The sequence below is a fragment of the Lissotriton helveticus genome, chromosome 5_1, assembly GCF_964261635.1.
Source record: "Lissotriton helveticus chromosome 5_1, aLisHel1.1, whole genome shotgun sequence".
In the NCBI taxonomy this organism is placed as follows: Eukaryota; Metazoa; Chordata; class Amphibia; order Caudata; family Salamandridae; genus Lissotriton; species Lissotriton helveticus.
In genome coordinates, this window is record NC_136065.1 from 110,500,038 (window position 1) to 110,524,738 (window position 24,701).

At 39.4% G+C, this 24,701-nt stretch overlaps 1 protein-coding gene across 1 annotated transcript in view; it reads right to left on the reverse strand.

The window, feature by feature from the left end:
• The window catches only part of ADGRD2 (adhesion G protein-coupled receptor D2), a 387,169-nt gene that overhangs the window by 320,771 nt on the left and 41,697 nt on the right, over nt 1-24,701 (reverse strand). The window contains exons 5-6 of the mRNA XM_078640338.1: nt 20,326-20,411; nt 17,282-17,560 (exon numbers count right to left, since the gene is read on the reverse strand). Coding sequence (XP_078496464.1) covers nt 17,282-17,560; nt 20,326-20,411 — 365 coding nt within the window. The remainder of the gene's footprint in view (nt 1-17,281; nt 17,561-20,325; nt 20,412-24,701) is intronic.

Sequence of the window (24,701 nt, forward strand, 5' to 3'; positions counted from 1 at the left end):
AACTTCGTCAGGGCTGTAAAAGTTACAAACATATATATACATAAATATACATTTAACATAACATACAAAGACATGGGTGGTCACAGATTAACAGAGATGAGACTAACCCAAAAGGAGCAGTAACTGACAAAAATTAGAAACTGAAAATTGTGGACAAACAACAGAAGATATCAAAAATAAGTTTCTAAAATACAACAGTTGTGACTGGGTAGACTAGATTATTCTAAAAAACTGTTGCGGCCCATATTAAGATGCATCTTATTCACAAAAAATTCTTTATGCTTTGGAGAGGACTGATACATAATATTTACACAAAAACCTTCTTTTTAGGTGCTTTAGGAGACTGATATGTGCAATTCCAAGTTCAATATGTTAAACATTTTATAAACGAGCAAATTCCAGAGGACCGAGGATTGTTAACGTGATGTAGACCTAGACATAAGAGTAATATTCCCAGCTTTAAAACCTAAATTCCTTAGGGTGGAGAGTAAAACAATATATACCAGAGGCATAGGGCGAGAAGAGTAGTGATTCGTCATGCTGTGAAGATAAAGGTCTTAAGTGGATTCGGACAACTTACCGAGTTCTTAGTTAGATGTAAGCTGGACTCACAACAGTCATATAAAGTTGAGTCGGAGGTGGTAATAATTCATAAGAAAAACGGAAGTATCCTGAAGTAGAACAAAACTTTTTTTTTTATATCGTTTTATTTTGATTATTATATCTAATATTATTTAAAGAGGTAAATGCAGATAGGTGGTGGAAAAGAAATTATTTTCAAGGGGGTTACAAAAACAGGCAGAGTCTAAATAGCTAGTTGCTGTGGGCATAAGGGGAGACGAATTTAAATTCAATAGAAGGGGTGGAATCACCCCTTTGGGACTATGGTGTCATGTCTGAAATATAGATAGGGGTGATTTTACATTTAAAGAGAATTCCCAAGGTGATCCAGTTAATTATTAGAATAACAACTGTACCTTCAGTATCAAAGAAGGAAAGGACCCGCAGTAGGAAATCACACATTAATCCGGTCAGGGTTCTGTGTTAGATGAAAGTTTGGAAGCTGTATGGAAAAATAGCAAAAGACAGAAAATCTGAGTTCAGTAATGGAGAACCCTAGACACTCCCGGTTTCTAAGCACGGCAGGGCACAGAACAGAGTGGATTTTATCTTTGACGGGGCAGCCCCTCATGCAAAAATTGGTTGGAGAAATGGGGTCACTGCGTTGCCTTGCAGTTATGTTTCATGCACTTCCCTGACCCCCAGTGAGAGTGCTATTTATATACTGGATAGGACCTAGACATTATCTTAAGTGAAATAATTATAGTCCCACGTTTACATCCTTACCTAAAGTCAATGCCGAGGCAGAAAGTTTGTTGAAATTGTTAGACTCATATCATTTGCAGCAGTAATTCTATAATAGTAAAAGAAATATTTTTTTTAAAAGAGGTTAAAACAGAATAAGTGGGCAGGACATCGTGCAGAGAATACCCTAAGGAGACCGAGTCGCAGGGATTTATTTTTGAAAAAATGAATATGAAACCGACAATGTTACTTTGTCACAATTTAAGTTAATGGCTGCCCCAATGAAAGGGGTTGTTCATCGAGGTGCATATGTCAGATACACTTAAATAACATGAGAATTTTCAAGCATGGTGAAAACGTTTTTTTATAAAAATTAAAACAAATTAACATTGAAAAACCATGAGCGAACAATAAATGTTGGAGAGAAATATAATAAGCATGTCGCACATACCGAGTTTCCGCCCCGCGGAGCGTATGGCCACAGATCCTACGAAAAACGAACTCCAAGGTAAAGGAGTCGGTCTGCTTACTCAAGCTTTGCCGGTTCCGTGAGAACCCAAATTTTAAGGCACAAGCCACGGAACACCTATAGTGAAAAAAAAGAAACCACTAAGTGTTCGGCAACCGCCCGGAGGTCCCAAAGTTGGGCAGCAGGTCAGATATCAGGCTGTCATGATACAGATAGTCCCCCCGTCAGAAAGTCTGACTCTCTTACCTATGATAGGGTACCCGTGTCCAAAGTTGCAGCACGGACGGCGTCTTGCGAAGGGTGAGGGGGACGCCATGTTACTTATATGCGGAAGTGAAAGACCGCCTCACCCCCTTCCTCCTTGTGAGGCCCACCCCTATAGCCACCATCACGTGACGGTGCACTGTGAGACTTCTATTACTACGCGAGCGCCATTTTTAAAGGGTTTGGTTGCAACGCGGTAAATTTACGAGTGCATATGTATAATGCTAATAGCTGACAGTGAATAGGGGGAGACCGGAAGTAGAACGTACGTGTTCTTGATATTATATTGCTAGTAGGAATTCGGCAGCGTAATTTCAATATCAAGATGGAAACTGAGCGAAAAAGGAACATTAATTACAGTAAACTACGGAAAGGAATGAATTCTTAAAAAAGGGAAATATTAGTATAATGAATTTAGGTGAATTAGGAAGTAGGATTAATTTTACGCAATAACCGATACAGTGAAAACAATGGTTAGCAGGGCACAGCAAGGCTATTCGTATATAGCTGAATAGTTGTACCATGTCTAGGTCTGACATCTCACCAGCATAAGGTTGTATTGGATATCACAGAGGGCATATATAAAGACAATGAGGACTGGATGGAGAACAAGTGCATTGGTCAGGGCGCACTGGGGGGACATCAACAGTAGGCATAATTTGTGAATTTACTGTGGATACATTATAGGGATTATTACCAGAAATTCCCAAGGTCAGTGCAAGAAATAATGAAATTCCCTATCAGTGTTGTGCCCCATTTGGACGGCCCTCAAACGGCAAATCCATTTTGCTTCCCTTTGTCGGAGTGCTAGTTCCCTATCTCCCCCCGACTGTCCTGTGGGATATGGTCAATCCCATGGAACCAGAAGGTTAAGTCGTTGGGATGTTTGTCATGGTAATGTGCGCTAACTGGGTATCGAGTATCCTTGTTGGTTATAGCCCTGCGGTGTTCTTGAATCCTGGTCTTAAGTGGGCGAGCAGTGCTACCAACATATATCATGTTGCAATTGCAGCCCAATACGTATACCACGTATGGCGTATTGCAGTTGATAAATTCATTGATCTTGTACATTTTAGAGGAGTTGACCGTGAATTCGTAGGTTTTGTTATGACCTGAGGGGCACATATTGCATGATCCGCAATTAAAGAAACCAGTAGGTTTTGATGGAAACCACATTTTTTTAACATTGGTCACATGACTCTTGCAAAGGGTGTCCCGCAGGGATCTTCCTTTGCGATAGGTTATTCGTGGCTTGTCAGTAATTACATTAGATAATCCTGTGATACCTTTGAGAGTTGCCCAGTTTTTTCTAAGAATGTTGTATACTTTGTTGCTGTTGATGTTATACTGGGTCACAAATCTTACTGGACAGTCTTGTTTTGAAACAGATTTGGAGTCTTGTTGTTTAGTACACAGAGTGTCATCTCTAATTAGTTTGCTCGCTCTTTCGGTCGCTGTATGTACAATATTCTTTTTGTATCCCCTCTTCATGAATCTATTGCTTGCTTCCTGTATGTTTTTGGTAAAGGTATCCTCCTGGCTACAGTTTCTCCGTATCCTTACCATCTCCCCATAGGGAATATTATTGATCACGGACTGTGGATGAGCGCTCTCGGCTCTTAGTACTGCATTGCAGGCCGTTTCTTTCCTGAAAAGAGTGCTTTGGACAGTATCATCCTTGATGTAAAAGTGGATGTCCAAAAAATCTATGCTTTCTTTTCCCTGTTTCATGGTAAGTTTGACGTTACAATTATTGTCATTTAGGTAAGAGTGGAAGGTTTTCAATTGCTCATCTGTTCCTGACCTTAGCACTATGATGTCGTCTATGTACCTCCCCCAGAACACTATGTGTTCTGTCCAGGGGGAGGCACGACTACTCCATGCATGTTCCCGCTCGTACCACCCCAAAAAAAAAAAAAATGTTTTGTTCTACTTCAGGATACTTCCGTTTTTCTTATGAATTATTACCACCTCCGACTCAACTTTACATGACTGTTGTGAGTCCAGCTTACATCTAACTAAGAACTCGGTAAGTTGTCCGAATCCACTTAAGACCTTTATCTTCACAGCATGACGAGTCACTACTCTTCTCGCCCTATGCCTCTGGTATATATTGTTTTACTCTCCACCCTAAGGAATCTAAATACATACCTTACACCATCTTCCCTTTAGGTTTTAAAGCTGGGAATATTACTCTTATGTCTAGGTCTACATCACGTTAACAATCCTCGGTCCTCTGGAATTTGCTCGTTTATAAAATGTTTAACATATTGAACTTGCAATTGCACATATCAGTCTCCTAAAGCACCTAAAAAGAAGGTTTTTGTGTAAATATTATGTATCAGTCCTCTCCAAAGCATAAAGAATTTTTTGTGAATAAGATGCATCTTAATATGGGCCGCAACAGTTTTTTAGAATAATCTAGTCTACCCAGTCACAACTGTTGTATTTTAGAAACGTATTTTTGATATTTTCTGTTGTTTGTCCATAATTTTCAGTTTCTAATTTTTGTCAGTTACTGCTCCTTTTGGGTTAGTCTCATCTCTGTTAATCTGTGACCACCCATGTCTTTGTATGTTATGTTAAATGTATATTTATGTATATATATATGTTTGTAACTTTTACAGCCCTGGCGAAGTTCCTAAAAAGGCAAGAGGAACGAAACGTGTTGGCTGTGCCTATACTCCATGAACACTTTTTTTGAATAAAGAAGAAGACACTTAAATCACTATCTCCATTGACTTTATTTGAGTGCACCTTCCATTTTTGCTCTTTGTATTTCATTAATCTACACATCCCCCGGCGGCGGGTGTGGGAAGAGATTGCACCACCGTAATTTAAGAACCAAATGAGCTGTAGTGCTTGACCTTGTCTGCTGCCTTGGTCCTTTTTGTTAAATATTTCATGTGTGACTGTATAGTGTTTTCTGCAATGTAAAACATGCAAATGTCCAAGAAACCAAGGAGACATTCCCTTATTTGCATGGAGCCACGGCACCTACAAATTAAGGAACTCCTTTGACATGGGTGAAAGGTCAAAGAGTTCATTTGGAGGTATATTGACTGTGTGGTACTTAGGAAGTAGCACAGTGAGCGTCACCACACCCCATGAGGGCATCATTGGAAGGAAAGACCAGTCTCTCCAGGGACATTCCAGGATTCAGTCACTCACTTCATCTCCCTGCAAGGGATACTCTGCCCCCCCTTGAAAATGTGGCGGTGCCCCTGGCAGAAAAAGAAGGAGCCCCGGTTTCAACCCGCAGCTCAAATGTTTATCTGTAAGTAGCCTTTGGCCTTTTTCTACAGACTGTCCATGTCAGTACTGATTGGTGATGCCGAAATACTCTTAGAATGTCCATCAAAGTGTACTAATGTCTTCATGGGGACAGATCCTTAGTCTGTCATCTTCAATCTGGCACAAAACCTTGGCATTTATGGGTTCAGAATGAGGATGTCTTCATTGTAGCCATGATCTATTGATGGTGAACATGGGGTAGTGAAAAAGTAGAAAGATTAACAGACTTTTTTCCATTCCACTAAGTGAGGGGTTCGATGTAGAAAAGAAATGGGCCCCTATGAGGTGGTACATCTCTACACCTGTAAAACTCCTACCATGCAGTTACGGCCATGTTGCCATGTTGGAGTTTAATTTAGCAAAGATCTGGGCCCCACGGGGTGGTAAATCTGTACCAATAAAATGCATACCAAGAATTTTCCCATTGCACAATGTCAGGTTCGAGGGAGCAAAGATATAGGCCCTGACGGAGCAGTAAATGTGCACCCATAAAAACTGACACCATGCAGTAACACCCCGCCTGTACCTTGGAATGGGGAATAACTGTGCGAATCAGGTTCGACCAGGCAGAATTTCACAGAATATTCATTTTTTTTAGTGGAAATTTTCACTCACATTTACCACCTGCTCTAAGCAATAAATGTGAGTGTGAGGGGCTGCTGTGGGGCAGGGAAAGGCGGGCGGATGCTGGGGAGGCTGAGATAGGGTGGAGCACGTACCTGGGCAGAAGGTTGGGAAGGACAGACAAACAGGATTTGGGCTATAATGCAGCCCATTCCTAAAGGATTATCCGCTTGGTAAAGCCAGGTCTATTGATCCTGTACCCACTAAAGTGTGGGATCAACAACAGCCCACTCATGACTGAGCACAGAGGACTTCCATAGAGGAATATTCAGGGCCTAAAGTGAGGAACAAAGGGATTATGAAATCTGTAAATGGGACCCAGAGTTAGAAAACCAGCAATTGCTACCCCCGTTAGGCAATAGCACAATATGAGCACATGAAAGAAGCCAGCCCTCTGCAAAGAACCCAACAACACATTTACATTAAATAGGCAGCATTCGAGCCCAATCTAATTCATGCCAGAAGCACATGCACCCATTGACATGGAAGCAAGCTACCTACACGAATTAAACAATGAATACCACAGACCGCAAGAGGGTTCAGCGAACAAAGGCCTTTATCAACTGCAGAACAAGTAAAGAGCAAAAACAAGCGAATAGGAACGAGGCCTCATCCTTTCAGAATGAAGCATCCTCAACGCTGTAAAGCCTGTTCCATTGTCCTGTGTACTGCACTCTCAGGCCTGTCTGCAGAATGCCCACAGAGCAAGGAAAATAGCCCTCTTCAAAAGTCAAGAGATGACCATTCACAGCAGGAGCCATGGGCAAGCATGTGAAGGCAAGTTAGATGCAGTTAGCATACCTGAGTTGCACAAGTGGTCATTAACTGTATCTGGATTTTGAACAGGACGTTCTGTGTAATTGTGCATCATGATTGCAGTAGAGAAAATCGAATATCGATGCAACAGAATATTGTTACAAACATATTGAGGGACAAAACACATAAAGGGAAGTTTCTATGCATGTTTATACCTTACTCCACTGATGCATACCTTGAAAATATATATATATATTTGTGTGTGTGTGTGTGTGTGTGTGTGTGTGTGTGTGTGTGTATATATATATATATATATATATATATATATATATATATATATAAATGTATTTGTGCATATAGATATATACATTATATAAACATCTATATGTCTATAATAGAAATATAATGTATTTATGTATATATATATATATATATATATATATATATATATATATATACATACACACACACACACACATACACACCAGCCTGCAGCTTTCGTTCATGCAATTCCCCTTCACGACCAGCGTGAAAGAAAGTAAGCAGCACAGTTCCGTAATTCACCAGCAATACTTTATTTTCTGATTTTCATATAAGATGCAAGAATATCAACCTATGCATTTTTGCCATAGCCTTCGACAGGGTCATAGAGTTTTTTAGTGCAAGTGTAAATTTAAAGGGACAAGCCCTTTTCCCACCACCAATCCATACAATTCAGCAACTGGATTGCTAACATAATAAATGCAGTCTTTTAGGTATAAATAACAGTCACCATTTTATCCAACAGACACGTGGCTCGCATCTCGAAAGAGGATTATTGGAACATACTGTGAACAATAAGGATTGTGTCATGCAATTGTTCCCTCACTGGGTCAATGTTGTAGCCTCACATTGTCCACGTTTTCACAATGACATCATGTGTTTTATAGCTCAGTATATATATATATATATATATATATATATATATATATATATATATATATATATATATATATATATATATATATATATATATATATATATATATATATATAAATATATATAAATATATATATCTTCAAGGTACGTAGATGTTGAGTTAAGAATAGTAAATCCTTAACGCCCTCTATGCACTTACCTTTCAATATTGTGCCCCTTGCTATTTTTGTAACTTAGGGCCCGATTCACAGAACTAACTGAAGACAAAATCCTAAACTTACTACCATTTTGGTATTCACAGAAGGCACTTACTCATTTTGGTATTCACAGAAGGCACTGACTCATTTCGGTATTCACAGAAGTTAGGACTCCTAACTTTAGGACTCCTAAATGCCTTCTGTGAACACCAAAGTCTTAAAGTTAGGATTTTTCTCAGTTTAGGAGTAGTAAAGTTAGGACTCCTAACTTTAGGACTCCTAAATTCTTTCTCTGAATACCGAAAGTCTTAAAGTTAGGATTTTTGGGCCCGATTCACAGAACTAACTTAAGACAAAATCCTAACCTTACTACCATTTTGGTATTCACAGAATGCACTTACTCACTTCGGTATTCACAGAAGTTAGGAGTAGTAAAGTTAGGACTCCTAACTTCTGTGAATACCGAAATGAGTAAGTGCCTTCTGTGAATAACAAAATGAGTAAGTGCCTTCTGTGAATACCGAAATGGTAGTAAGTTTAGGATTTTGTCTTAAATTAGTTCTTTGAATCGGGCCCAATATTATTTCCCGTTGATATTCGGGATTCAATATTCCCTACTACAATCATGATGCACACTCCGCTTGCGCATTCATGGTACAGTCCTGCAGACCAGTGAGTTATCCACACATATTCCAAAACAAAGAAACAGAACAGTATCCTAATACTAACGGTACACACCTGCAGCCTGCACAGACTTATAACACTATGCAGGCACAAATATGAGTAAGTGCTGATGACTGTGCGCTTCACCAACAGACAGCACTATGTGTTCATCAAGGCCATGATTAATGATTGCATACCACAACCATGCCATCAGGCACTGGAGAAGATATGTCATAGCCTTTATCTAGGCATGATGAGTTACTGCTAGAGGATACGCCCTTCATCAGGGAATAATGCTGTAAAAAGAAAACCATAATATATCACCACCTTCCATGAAACCTTACACGATTCATTCCAGTAAGCATCTTATATTTTCAAAAAATATGTCTGTCCAGTTATGCAATAAACATTACTCGAAAAATAAATCAAAATGCAGGTAAGACAATGATTGGGTAACTCACATGTCTGTTGAGTATGTTTGGTGGCTGTTCGACCAATGTAATAACGCTGTTACAAAAACAGAAAAACGCGGGTTGAGTTAAGGTGTGTAAACGCGGTATGTGAAATGCAGCATAACGGCTTCGTTTTGGTGAATCCACTAACCTGATGCTCGGTGAAACCGGTGTGATCAGAGGTGAGAATGCCCGCTCTTCAGAGGGTCAGTGCTCACGACAAGTTTGAGATTTCTCAGTGCAACAATGTTGCTGTTAGGTTCGTTACTTGAAACGCGGTCCCGATCACGTGGTTACTGGGGTTGAAGAAAAGACTATCAGGCTGCGGTGAACGGGGGTAGTTACATGTGCTATTAATTGTACGTAACACAAACAAGTACAGGCTTAGAATAAACGTTAAAAAATGTAGATGAGGCGCTTGAAATTAAATGTGTAAAAAAGCGGAAAAAATAAAATTAAGGCGGAAAAGTGAATGATGGTGGTTTCGAACCGGTAAGCCTAGGGAAGTTGTCTCCAAAGGCGTGCTCCAGTGTGTTGTGCTATTAGCGTGCTGAGTTGAAATGAACGCTATCATGGGTGTGATAAGTGCTAAACAGGAGAACCAAACTTAAAGACACAAGGGCAAATTTACAGTTTGCATGAGGATTCATAAATAACATGAGAATTCACTTCTTTCATTCAAACCAAATGGCTTATGCGTGCACAATTTGAAAATCCAATAGTTCTCTCTTTGAAGAATGTATTTTGCATTGTCTCTTCCTTCTATTTTGTTGATGGTCTCTAAGATCATAAACTTGAGTTGGGCAATGCTGTGTTTGGCTTCCATGAAATGCATTGCAACAGTGGATTTTGCGTTCTTTAACCGTACATTGGATTTGTGCTCTGTCAGTCTTATTTTCATCTTACGTTCGGTCTTCCCAATGTATAGCTTACCGCACGGGCACTTGAGGGCATATATGATGTTAGAAGAATCACAAGTAGCATTAACTCTTAACTTGATTTCTTGTCCTTTCATTGGATGGTTGATTCTGTTTCCTTTTATCACATTATTACAGTGTCCGCAATTGTAGCATGGTCTAGTTCCATGATAGATTTCAGAGATAGAGGTTCTGGGTTGAATCATTTCACCTAGATTTCTTGATCTCGTGAACGCAAATAGGGGAGGTTCTTTGAAGCTCTGATTAAAATCAGGTTCTAGCGTGAGCATTTGCCAGTGTTTGAGAATGGTCTTTTTGTATTTGTAACTTGTTGTTGAAAATTTGGAGATGGCAACTATTCTTGTTTGCTCATTCTTTTGACTGGGTTGTAGAAGTGTGCTTCTATCTTTTAGATCAATTTTGCGTTTTGATTCCTCCAAGATGTGTTGTGGATATCCTCTTTGCTTGAATTTGTCTTCCATCTCTTTTAATCTTTTTTGTAACGTGTTAGGTTCTGACGTTATCCTTTTGATTCTAGCCATCTGAGAGAAAGGTAAGAATTTCTTTAAATTGTATTCATGGAAACTGCTATAATGGAGCATATTGTTGCGATCTGTGCTCTTGGTGTGTAGATCAGTTTCGAGGCCCTTGTCTGTGCGAATAATTTTCACGTCTATGAATGAAATGGTAGTATCTGACATTTCCCAGGTTAATTGTATTCTCTCGTCAATTTGATTGAATTGTGTGAGAGCCTCATGTAATTCATCTTTCGTACTAGACCATAGGATGAAAATGTCGTCTATGTATCGGATAAAGGTTTTTAAGTTCCTGATCCATTGTTCATTACGCAATATATGCTTTTCTTCGTAAAACTTCATGAAGAGATTTGCATAGACCGGCGCGGCCGAATTGCCCATTGCTGTCCCAACCAGTTGTAAATACCATTGGTCATTGTGTTTAAAGTAACTTTGATAGAGAGAGAAAAGCATCAGTTCCATCAAGAATGTTTGAAAATTTACATCAAGATCTGTGTTCGTGAGTGCGTTCTCTATGGCTTCTATACCCATTGAGTGTGGTATGCTGGTGTATAGTGACTTTACATCCGCTGTGCATAAGATTATATTTTCTTCAGGATCCAATCTGATGGTCTCAAGTTTTGTTATGAAATCTGTGGTGTCCTTTACGTAAGTTGCCATGGTTTTTACTACAGGCTGTAGATATTTGTCCAATAATTGACCCACTGGTTCATGCATGCTGTTGCGGGTGGACACAATTGGTCTTAGTGGAGGATCTAGTAGGTTTTTATGGATTTTAGGGACCATATTTAGTCCTTGATAATGGATCGGGAACAACACGAATCGAAAGTTATGGAACATGTAAATGATACAAACACTTACATGAGACTTGAACAAAATCCAACCTTGGAATTTTCACAAAACTTGAAAGAAATCGTGGAAAAAGCACATGAAATGGGAACAATAAATGATAGAACAAAAAAATTTCTGCTGAAAGAGAACCCTAAAAGTCCTACTCTAAATATGGTCCCTAAAATCCATAAAAACCTACTAGATCCTCCACTAAGACCAATTGTGTCCACCCGCAACAGCATGCATGAAACAGTGGGTCAATTATTGGACAAATATCTACAGCCTGTAGTAAAAACCATGGCAACTTACGTAAAGGACACCACAGATTTCATAACAAAACTTGAGACCATCAGATTGGATCCTGAAGAAAATATAATCTTATGCACAGCGGATGTAAAGTCACTATACACCAGCATACCACACTCAATGGGTATAGAAGCCATAGAGAACGCACTCACGAACACAGATCTTGATGTAAATTTTCAAACATTCTTGATGGAACTGATGCTTTTCTCTCTCTATCAAAGTTCCTTTAAACACAATGACCAATGGTATTTACAACTGGTTGGGACAGCAATGGGCAATTCGGCCGCGCCGGTCTATGCAAATCTCTTCATGAAGTTTTACGAAGAAAAGCATATATTGCGTAATGAACAATGGATCAGGAACTTAAAAACCTTTTTCCGATACATAGACGACATTTTCATCCTATGGTCTAGTACGAAAGATGAATTACATGAGGCTCTCACACAATTCAATCAAATTGACGAGAGAATACAATTAACCTGGGAAATGTCAGATACTACCATTTCATTCTTAGACGTGAAAATTATTCGCACAGACAAGGGCCTCGAAACTGATCTACACACCAAGAGCACAGATCGCAACAATATGCTCCATTATAGCAGTTTCCATGAGCACAATTTAAAGAAATTCTTACCTTTCTCTCAGATGGCTAGAATCAAAAGGATAACGTCAGAACCTAACACGTTACAAAAAAGATTAAAAGAGATGGAAGACAAATTCAAGCAAAGAGGATATCCACAACACATCTTGGAGGAATCAAAACGCAAAATTGATCTAAAAGATAGAAGCACACTTCTACAACCCAGTCAAAAGAATGAGCAAACAAGAATAGTTGCCATCTCCAAATTTTCAACAACAAGTTACAAATACAAAAAGACCATTCTCAAACACTGGCAAATGCTCACGCTAGAACCTGATTTTAATCAGAGCTTCAAAGAACCTCCCCTATTTGCGTTCACGAGATCAAGAAATCTAGGTGAAATGATTCAACCCAGAACCTCTATCTCTGAAATCTATCATGGAACTAGACCATGCTACAATTGCGGACACTGTAATAATGTGATAAAAGGAAACAGAATCAACCATCCAATGAAAGGACAAGAAATCAAGTTAAGAGTTAATGCTACTTGTGATTCTTCTAACATCATATATGCCCTCAAGTGCCCGTGCGGTAAGCTATACATTGGGAAGACCGAACGTAAGATGAAAATAAGACTGACAGAGCACAAATCCAATGTACGGTTAAAGAACGCAAAATCCACTGTTGCAATGCATTTCATGGAAGCCAAACACAGCATTGCCCAACTCAAGTTTATGATCTTAGAGACCATCAACAAAATAGAAGGAAGAGACAATGCAAAATACATTCTTCAAAGAGAGAACTATTGGATTTTCAAATTGTGCACGCATAAGCCATTTGGTTTGAATGAAAGAAGTGAATTCTCATGTTATTTATGAATCCTCATGCAAACTGTAAATTTGCCCTTGTGTCTTTAAGTTTGGTTCTCCTGTTTAGCACTTATCACACCCATGATAGCGTTCATTTCAACTCAGCACGCTAATAGCACAACACACTGGAGCACGCCTTTGGAGACAACTTCCCTAGGCTTACCGGTTCGAAACCACCATCATTCACTTTTCCGCCTTAATTTTATTTTTTCCGCTTTTTTACACATTTAATTTCAAGCGCCTCATCTACATTTTTTAACGTTTATTCTAAGCCTGTACTTGTTTGTGTTACGTACAATTAATAGCACATGTAACTACCCCCGTTCACCGCAGCCTGATAGTCTTTTCTTCAACCCCAGTAACCACGTGATCGGGATCGCGTTTCAAGTAACGAACCTAACAGCAACATTGTTGCACTGAGAAATCTCAAACTTGTCGTGAGCACTGACCCTCTGAAGAGCGGGCATTCTCACCTCTGATCACACCGGTTTCACCGAGCATCAGGTTAGTGGATTCACCAAAACGAAGCCGTTATGCTGCATTTCACATACCGCGTTTACACACCTTAACTCAACCCGCGTTTTTCTGTTTTTGTAACAGCGTTATTACATTGGTCGAACAGCCACCAAACATACTCAACAGACATGTGAGTTACCCAATCATTGTCTTACCTGCATTTTGATTTATTTTTCGAGTAATGTTTATTGCATAACTGGACAGACATATTTTTTGAAAATATAAGATGCTTACTGGAATGAATCGTGTAAGGTTTCATGGAAGGTGGTGATATATTATGGTTTTCTTTTTACAGCATTATTCCCTGATGAAGGGCGTATCCTATAGCCCGAAATGCATTGGACACTCTGAACTATAATGATGTCTCATGAATTAACATGTCACTCATGCTTACCAATGAGTGAAAATACTGATTAACGAATATGCTTTGAACTAATATTTGATGAACTTTGACGAATAAAAAGGAAAATTGAAACACTTAACATTGTGGAATCCTCTGTTGACAAGAGGAAAACAAGGTGTTCCCAAGGGGATGGTCCCAGTGCCTTTCTGGAATCACATTCTATGTACTTACTAGTGGCGTTTTTAGGGGTATCTACGCCACCCAAGGTGAACCCAACTGGATTAATCTTTATTAACAAGCTGTGCACCCATCCTACTACTAATTCGAGTTACTGCTAGAGCCATTTTGGGTACTCAAGCAATGCTGCAACTTTTTGCATCAAGGTATCTTTAGGAGCAAGTAGCATAAGAGCAGGTTCTCTGCTGCACCTGTGCCTTGTGAGATACCATATAGCATTCACCAAGTGACTTCCAATCCTGAACAAGCACCCACAGCCAATACACTGATTGACCCTACTCCGCAAAGGTGAGACGGGAATGTACAAGAATGACTTGAGGTTCCGCTTACCCAAGGAGGATGGCGAAGCCCATGCCGACATCCTGAAGGAAGTGGGATTTCTCTTAATGCACCATTAGCGTTCTCTTACCCACATTAACGCGTGAGGTTTTAAGGGATGCAACGGTCAGGCGGTGTGTGTCCAGGGCTGAACAAAGAAGTTCTTTCATGTGTTGTCAATATGTGTCAGATCAGACCATAGGCTTTTCATATTGTAAGCAGACAGACAGTTTATAAAATCAAAGAATTCCTAAACTGCAACACAAGGGGGTCCATTAGGATGTAGGGCAGATCGCCACCGCCCGCATGGTGGTGGTGATCTTCCCTAATGCCTTCCCCGCCAGCCACCCATTTACCTCTGCCATATTAGTATGGCGGAGGGTACCGCGGTGGACGGGAAGACCGTCTGACACTTTTCCGCCCGGTCAACAAGTCGACCGGGCGGAAAAGGGTTTAATATAGGGGCGGTGTCTGCTAGACATCGCCATCCATATCAGGATGCAGGCAGGAGGCAGCCTTTCCGTGGCGGCATTGCTGCAACGGAAACGCATGCAGATTTTGAAGTTGGGGGCCCGTTGCGGGCCCCCAGGAAGTTGGGGGATAGGGGGGTACATGGGGGGTACCTATGGCACCCCCCTGCATGTGCATGCACAACATGGCAGGCACCACGCGGTGCCTGCCACGTTGTGCATGCATATGCACAAAATGCATTTTAGGCATTGCGGCAGGTGACGCTGAAAGCACCGCCCTCCCAATGTTAAAAATGCAGGATGCGCCCGCCAGTGTTGCTGGTGCATCCTTATCACCCCCATGGGACCACCGCACTTATGGCGGGCGGTCCCTTTTCACGTCAGGATGATGCCCAAGGTATTGTGTCTACATAATGAAATGTGCCTGTGGGAAACAGCATAATGACTCGGGATTGGCCTACAAAAATCAAGATGGAAAGAGCACATTACAGCAATAAAGAACAACAGTGTGAGATATGGCAAGACTCTTTGAATCTAGTCATGTACGTAATGAACTTAAACAAAGTGTATCAATAGTATGTTTAAAACCAAATCAGAGGGGAAGTATATTGATAAAAAAGTTAACAGAAGCAGTAGCTAATACATAAATACACTCATAACTGTTTAGTGGGGTTTTAAGGTGAATCAGGAGTTGCAAACATTTTTATAGACACTTGGTAGATTCACCCCAGATCATTCTAATTCTATTTTTATGGTCATTCTCTTCGCCTGGAAACTAGAGGTTGATGCTTAGGGTGGCAACATTTATTTTAAAATGTACCTATACTATATACTCACAACATTACAATTTGATTAAGATTCTGACATAATGCCAAGGACTCAGATTGAAAACTCTGGATGATAAAGGTTTGAATCTTTACTATAGAGTATGTACTAATCTTACTTTTTGATTACAACTATTTAATAACATGGGAAACTGTTCTAACTCAGTCTTATTACACAGCTCTAATCCAAATGAAGCCAACAATTGAATCTAAGAACCAAAAGAGAGTACTGCCTCTATTATCCCAATATATTTTCATACCCCAAGTACTACATCTTACCTGTGTAAGTAAACAACAATGCTTATGCTACTGAGCCGGTGTTTAGCTGGTGAAAGATGAACCATTATTTTAGAAACCTTTTTGTGTCCTCACTAAGGTACCACGTAGTTGGTATCAGGAGGCACGCTCAGAGGAAGAACTTACTGTTTTCTATGCAATGAGTGCAGGGCCATCGTACTATAAACTCGCATGCGCTGAATAGATTTTGTGGACACAGAGGCTGGCAGTGTGTTTCAGGTGTCTGCATTGACTGGTGGAGGTCTTGTGTACTCAATGGTTATCTATGCAATGCTGACAGACAATAAACTGTTTCCTAGTGTCCCCGTGAAGTCTCACATGCGTTCGAGGGGGCAGTGGCTATCTAAGCATAACTTTCCTTGTGTTTCACCGTATCTTTGCAAAGCAATCAAGCTACTATGTTGCTGCTTTCATGACCCTTACTTCATGCTTTGTATTGGAAGAGCAATCATCTCCCTTGAAAGCTTGCAAAAAAATATTCTTTACTCAGAGAATTATTCTGGAAGTTAAGTAGAGTGCAAACCAACTTTGAACTGTTTTGAAAGTAGAGAATTTAGTCAAAGATATGGGGACTATTGCATTTGATTTACTTTTAACTGTTCACTTTAACTCCCTTGTGAAGTAAAAGTGGAAATCTAATATCAAGCATCATGACTTTGGTATTGATATATAATGTAAATTTATAATATTGACAGCATTTAGGGCCAACGGCCAGGATAGCAGTCCGACCGCCGAATCACGATGAGGTCATTCGGAGGGACAGACTGATGCCTCTGACAGGCTCAAGGAGCCTGTTGGGGCGTCCGTCGGATCATAATCCCTACAATAGGGGCGGTGCCTGCCAAGGCATTGCCATAGGGATTACGATGCCCATTTCCAACAGCCTTTTCATGGCGGTCCCACTTCCATAAACAGGCATTCAGAAAGGGATTTTGGCTGCTGGTTATTCCTGCACTTGCAACCCTGTAGCGGCCGCAGGAGGGGGAGGCCGCCGCACCCACAACTTGTGCTGCCCCCTGCCCATCTTGCTATGCCACTGATAAGCCTTTTTCACTCAGTTCCAAAATTTCCAACTCCCTATTAGTACATATGCATAGAGGACACAGTCCATTTTATTTTTTACTAATTGATAATGCATTTTTCCATTGTGTTCCCATTGTGAAAGATTTGGGGCCAATTCACAAAGGCATGTAAGAGTATGTGAAACAGTACGACGGAACATTTATTTTTCATTCTCCAAATTGCATTTCAGGAGAACATTCTGTGTGAAACACTTGGCCAACAGCATGTTTTACCGGATTTATTTCTGCCCAGGTGTCCGTGTTCTGCTCCTCAAGGACAGCTCCTGCTACTTCCACAAAGTGTCGGCTCATGTGCTCCAGAGATTCCACATCCTCCTGGTCACTGATTTCAACATCGGCCACTTTTTTAAGATACTGAATTACAAAAAGTAGATTAGCAGGGCCAACGGTGCCATTCTCTTCATTCATAGCCTTATTAATGATATGTAAGGAGTCAGCAACAACTGAAATGTTCAAGTCCTGAATGTCATCAGCAAAAATATTTTCTGGAATCTAGGAGAAAAAATGAAAATGGTTTGTAAAAGGATAACTAATTCAGATTTGTCAAATCACTGTTGCTGGTATTTCTATAAATGTAATGCAGATGTCATAAAATGTCAGTTCACATACCCCATCCCTCCCTCTGGTTGGACTCTCGCTTGCACCTTATCTTTTTATCCTGATTCACATTAAACTGATGTTTCATATATTTTGTCAAAAACTAATAGCGGCTTTTTGGGGCATTTAATTTCACACTACAGATTTTGCTTATATTCTTTATCTGCAATGATCATGAAAGAGCAAGACACCAATGATATAAGCAGATTGTGGAAAGGGTTATTGTGCGACCATGTATTACAAAGACTACAAGTACCCTCTGCCAGACCTTAACAGGATATTGCAAATCACCTCGGAGTTCCATGATCTTATAGAGAAACTCAAACATTTCTCTACATGGTCTTGTAACTACTCGGTTACTTGCAAAATGCCTATAGTATATGCAGAGGGGTGTTTTATCCCAAGCATATTGCTGTGGTGGCTGGCCGCTGTGCTTCACTTCTCTACAAGCAGAAGCTAGGCTGCTCTGGATGGAACTGTAAACTGCCCTTGTCTATGGGCCTGGTTACAACCTTGGTGGATGGAATACTCCATCACAAACGTGACAGATATCCCATCCGCTGTATTCCAAGTTCCATAAGATATAATGGAATTGTAATTATTATTGTTATTATTATTAACTTTAATTGATAAGGTGCAACAGCTACCCAAAAAGGGTTTCTGGGCGCCGACCAGGCCAAGGAACAGATCCCCGCTTACCGATTATTAATTAAAAAGCCACGTTTTTAAGGATTTGCGAAATTGAGCATACATTGTTTCTTTCCGCATAGGTGTAGGGAGAGAGTTCCATAAGGAGGGGCCAAGATATGTGAATGATCAGCTGCTCATCCAGGATAGTCTCACTCTAGGCACACAAAATTTCCCTTGGGTGGATGAGCGAAGGCAGCGCAAAGGCACATAGGGCTGAACTAAAGACTGCAGATACTGGGGGGCCACACCTGTTTTGATTTTGAACATGTAGCTCAGGGCTTTGAACTTAATTCGGTACTCTACCCTGAGCCAGTGAAAGTCACGCAAGTGACCAGAGACAGAGACAGCTCTAGGAACCCGGCAAAGCAGTCTTGCAGCAGAGTTCTGAACCATCTGGAGCCTACGAGTCACCTCTTTCTTGGTCCCCATATAAAGAACATTCCCGTAGTCCAGTCTAGAGGTGAGAAGCGCCTGGACTACAGTCCTCTAGGTATGCTCTGGCAGCATCCAAGTAATCTTTTTGAGCCATTTAAGGATGGTAAAGCATGTGGCAGCTACCTTAACAGCTTGAGGTTGCATAGTTAGGGAGTCGTTAATGATGACACCCAAATTGCGAGCTTGGCAGGAGGGCTGAGGGCTGAGGAAGAGGCCCCAGAGATCTTTATTTTTCCCCAAGACCAGGACCTCGGTCTTCTCTCCGTTGAGCTTAAGGTAATTGGCCTGCATCCACAAGGCAATTTTACCTAAGCAAAGCTGGAGGGAGGAAGTCTCAGCCGCCCTCTCCACTGAAAGAGAGAAGATAATCTGGGTGCCGTCAGCATAGGAGAACAAAGACAACCCAGCTTCTTCAGGAACACCAGCCAACGGTCCAACATAAAGGTTGAATAGTAAGGGGCTGAGAATGGAACCCTGAGGAACCCTATAGGGTGAAGGATGGATATCTGAGCTAGGTGCTGGGGAAAAAACTTGAACGGTCCGATTGGTAAGAAATAAAATAAGCCAATTAGGAGGGCTAATAGGGCGGGCGGAAATTTGGGATGGAGTAAAACTGTCCACCAATATCGTAATCATGGCCTATGTTTTGCAGACACCCCAGTGGTACTGACTGTAGGGCACTCAAAAAGTAGGTTTGACAGGAAGTGCATGCCAGTTTAAATGGGAAGGCTAAAAGGGCACTCAACTATGGTGAGAGCTGTGTGCATGTGATGTGGGAAAGACACAGTGGAGTCTATTGCCCCTGAAGCCAACATCTTGCTGCAATCCAAATCCTTCAAATCGAGATATCGAACTAAAAATTACAGGTACATGTTTGGAGCACCTAAAATATTAGTAGTATTACAGCCTTATCCTTTGGTGTAAGACAAGTGCCACTTGATTGTTTTCTGAAAATGTATATATTTGGCATTAGGTTAATTTCAGAAGGTTCACCCATCATCATTACAGTCAGACTCTTAAAGGCTCCTAGATTTATTATGATTTGGCATAACTGTGCGACTCCTGCAGTCAATATCTGAACTCAATTTATAACAGGAAAGATTTCTGGAAATTACTGCATGGAGAGCAAGGTCCTTCCCCTCAGGGAACATGTGAGATTAGAGAGATAAATGTATACATCTTTTGGAAAATGTAGGTGGCTAAACATACATTTTTGGGCATTGGCATTTTTTGCTGCTGATGGAGAAAATCCTTCACACAACCCTAAATATTAGATCGGCAAGCGATCAGAATTGTATTTTCTCCATTGAGGAGTGAAAGGAGGTCATATTTTATGTACTAAATATGAATATGAAAAAAACCCGAAAATAGAGTCCTACAATTTGAAACAGTAGACTAACTGGCATTGAAGTTACATAGAATCATATATTTACAGATGAACTATATTCGAATATTACACTACAAGTAGAATTGATATTCAAAACTATTCAAATCTATTACAGTACATATCATAACCCCAAACACCCAAAACTTACCACCGTGGTGTTGGCCAAGGCATTCACTCTGTTGATGAAGGCGTGGTCAGGTTCTGTTTGAGTTTTCTTCAGCTGTAAATAGACATCTGAAAGACATTGTGTGAAGATGTGAATCAGGTGGATTTAGTTGTGTATTCAAGTAACTCTTTTGTAATAAAAAAATTATTTTAGAGGTTCAATAATTTGAAGGCACGTTGAGCCTCATGGTAACATTATGTAAATGAATAAAAATCTTTGGTAAAACTGATTTCATTTAACCCATATTGCGCTGCAGGTGGACGTGTTTCGCGTTTCCAACATAATTCGGTATTAAGGAACATATGCAAGTCTTTTGCCAGAGCATTTATCTAGAGTGGCTCCTTCATTGGTGTAAGGACATGCTGTGTTCATGCTATGTAATTCCCCACTGCCCTGTTGTATATTTCTATTAGGGAAACGGGTCAGTCAACACATTTTCCAGTGGACACCTGGGATGCGGCTCACCCAGGTGGACTTCCACACACATGCACTTTCCTGTAGAGGCCCAGGATTTTATAAGAGGGGCCCTATGGTTGCAGACAAGGACAGTTCCACACACCCTCTAGGATCTTCTACCAATAGCAGACATTGTGTTTTGTGCCGCAGAGGCCGCAGAGGCTCAATAAGGGAAGGACATGATCAACTTAGACCTGTATCACTAATCGCAGGTGTTTTTCCTTAAAGGTTGGAGAAGCCTGAATACCTTGACAACACAAGTAAGAGAGCAACATATAATGAACTGGAATACATCTCGAAGTAACTATCAGTGACCGATATTAACTCAAGAATTTCTCCCATTTCTTTTTGGCTCTTCTAAATTGAGCGGCAGGTACATTTACGCAGGTGCACACCCAAGACCTTTGTAGCTAATCTGTATATTTCAAATGAACAATTCCTCAATGTGCCTTAAATTGGAATGCCTCATTTTATATGTTTGGAACCAGCTCAAAAGGACCAGATTCTTGGACGAAGGTGAATTTGATTTAATTTTAACTTATTAGCCACTCCAGGCTAAGTTTCTCTTTAATTATTAGTCAAATTCACAACAACGTATTTCTCCAAATGTGATCAGAGGCTCACATGTTATGTTATGTTATGTTATGGTATGGTATGTTATGGTATGTTATGGTATGTTATGTTATGTTATGTTATGTTATGTTATGTTGTGTCGTGTTATGTTATGCAGATTGTTTGGCCACCCATGGGATCTCTTGGCTCTATAGAAGATCAGCAAAACAAACAAGATGATGGACGGAATGTTGCACAATGGCAAAACATTCACCCCAGTCACATATCTGGGTTTAATCCATCATTATTTTGCTCACCAAGCCATCCCAGTTCAGACATGGCCATATGCAAATCAGTCTTGACCCTGTGCCTCATGGGAACAGTCCAGCCCGAACTGCCAAGCGATGTCTTCCCTGGACCGGAATCAAGCATCCTAGGACCGGTTTCTGGCTATCAGCCGTCTTAAGCCAGGATAGCTTGACTCCAGTGGCATAGTGAGCACGGGACCCACGCCTGGGCATACCCTCCCACATAGGGTGAACAGCAAAACAAACAAGATGATCGACTGAATGTTGCGCAATGGCAAAACATTCACCCCCAGTCACAGATCTGGGTTTAATCCATCGTTATTTTGCTCACCAAGCCACCCCAGTTCAGACATGGCTTATGCAAATCAGTCTTGACCCTGTGCCTTATGGGAACAGTTCAGCCCGAACTGCCAAGACATGTCTTCCCTGGATCGGAGTCAAGCATCCTAGGACAGGTTTCTGGCTATCAGCCGTCTTCAGCCAGGATAGCTTGACTCTAGTGGCGTAGTGAGCATGGGACCCACGTCTTGGCATACCCTTCCCACATAGGGTGAACAGCAAAACCAACAAGATGATGGATGGAATGTTGCACAATGGCAAAACATTCACCGCCAGTCACAGATCTGGGTTTAATTCATCGTTATTTTGCTCACCAAGCCACTGGGGGTGAATGTTTTGCCATTGTGCAACATTCCGTCCATCATCTTGTGTGTTTTTCTATAGAAGATCAATCAGAAGGTTGCCAATACTGAAGATGCCTGAATCCAAAATTAATTCAAAAGATAAGAATTTAGGGGCTGGTTGATATGTTGGTGTAGTGGGATCTCCGTCACAATGGTGACGGAATTCCCTTATCACCAACATAGTGTTCCACTTGCCCAATTTAGTTGTAGTAGGACCTTAAATTTGGCTATGACGGTGAATGAGCCATCTTCGCTGTAGCCACATTTTTCCGACTGCCCAGTGAAGTAAGGGCCATCAGAGAATAGGTTATATGCCCATCTGCTTAAATAGATGGGCAGATATATAGGCATTTTTTTACTGTCCGTCAACGCCAGGCAAACTCTGGCAGTGATGGACAGTAAAAAAACAAATGGAATTTTACTTTTTGAAAATACAAAAAGTGGTATTCAGACAGAATATCGAGTTGGAAATGTCGACTCTTACAGAAATATCGACTTGGAAATATCGTGACAGAAATATCGACAGCAAGAATATTGTGGTCAAGAATATCGAATTCCTTTGTTGAGCTCTAACGGGATGATAAGTCTTGTACAGATAGTGCACATCCTGTTTCACATTTATGCTCCTGCTCTTCCTTCTCGCAATATGTCACTGTCTGTATTTGTTTGAACTTACAAATAAAGCTTTTTGAAAGTTAAAAAAAAAGAAGAATACTGAATTTAAGGTAAGCAATATCGTTTTTAAAAATATGGAAGTCATTAATATCATTTGCAAAAATATAGTTGTTTAAAATATCGAGTTTTTTAATTAGTGTTATGTGTTTTAGTTTATATTCTAAACATATGTGATGTATTTTTTTGTATAAGTACGGTTTATGGTTTTTAATATATGTGTTACATTTTTAGTAGTTATCAATTTTATTTTAATAAAATTTTGCATTTTTTAGTTCCGTAGTGGGTTGTGGGGTTATTGGGGAATAGGGTGGGAAGTAATTTAATTATAATGAATTAATGATTATTTTTCTATTTATTAATATTTATTTATTTGTGATTTTTTTATAGTGTTAATTGTGGGAAGTAATTTATTTGTCATTAATTATTAATTGGTTGTTAATTAATATTGATTAATTGATAATTAATTATGGTAATTGTGTAATTTTGTTTAGTGCAGGTTGTGGGGTTTGTAGGGGTAAAGGGTGGGAAGTAATTTATTTTGTATTAATTAATAATTCGTTGTTAATTTATATTAATTAATTGATTGAAAATTAACTATGGAAATTGTGTAATTATTTTAGATGTGGGTTGTGGGGTTTGTAGGGGTAAAGGGTGGGAAGTAATTTATTTTTTATTAAATAATAATTAGTTGTTAATTTATATTAATTAATTGATTGAAAATGAATTATGTAAATTGTCTAATTAATTTTAGGTGCGGGTTGTGGGATTTATAGTGGTAAAGGGTGGGACGTAATTTATGTATAAATAATTAATTAATAATTAGTTCTTAATTGATATTGATTTATTATAAAAAATATTATGGAAATTGTGTAATTATTTTAGGTGTGGGTTGTGGGTTTTATAGGGGTAAGGGGTTGGAAGTAATTTATTTTCAATTAATTAATAAGTAGTTGATCATTAATATCAATTAATTAATTGATATTTAATTAGGGTAATTGTTTATATTTTTTGTGTGTGGGTTTTACTTTAATTTTACTTACTTTATAATTAGTTGTTAAATACTATTAGTTTTCAAATTGAAAATAAGTTTAACTGTGTAATTATTTGTTTCACGGTTTATTTTAGCTGTGGTTTGTGGGGATTATAGGGGTAAAGTGTGGGACGTTTATTAATTTTTATGAATTTTAATTTGTTTTTCAATTAATAATATTTCTTTAATTGGTAATTAGTTATGTTAATTATGTAACAATTTTTTTTAATTTAGATGTGAGTTGGGAATAGTGTGGTGTTATAGGGTAAGAAATAAAAAAGTAAACATATGTAATAATTAATGTTTTTGTTTCTAAAAAGTTGCTAATTAAAAATATTTATTAGTTTGGAAATAATTTTTTATTATATTTTGTATAATATTTGTAGGTATTTTTCATATGCACTTAACATTATAATATATATTTTTTTAATTGTAATAATAAATATATTTGTATTTTAATTTTTAACATATTTATATATTTTTTTATTTATTTTGTTTTTTAAATATTTTTGTTGTTAATATTTTGTTTGTTTTTAATTTTGACCTGACTGGAGTGTGAATATTAATTGTTACCCCTCCGCAATCCAACACTTTCCCTATTGTTGCAATGATTTTAGTGGGAATAGTGAATGTTATCCCGCCACTATCCCATAC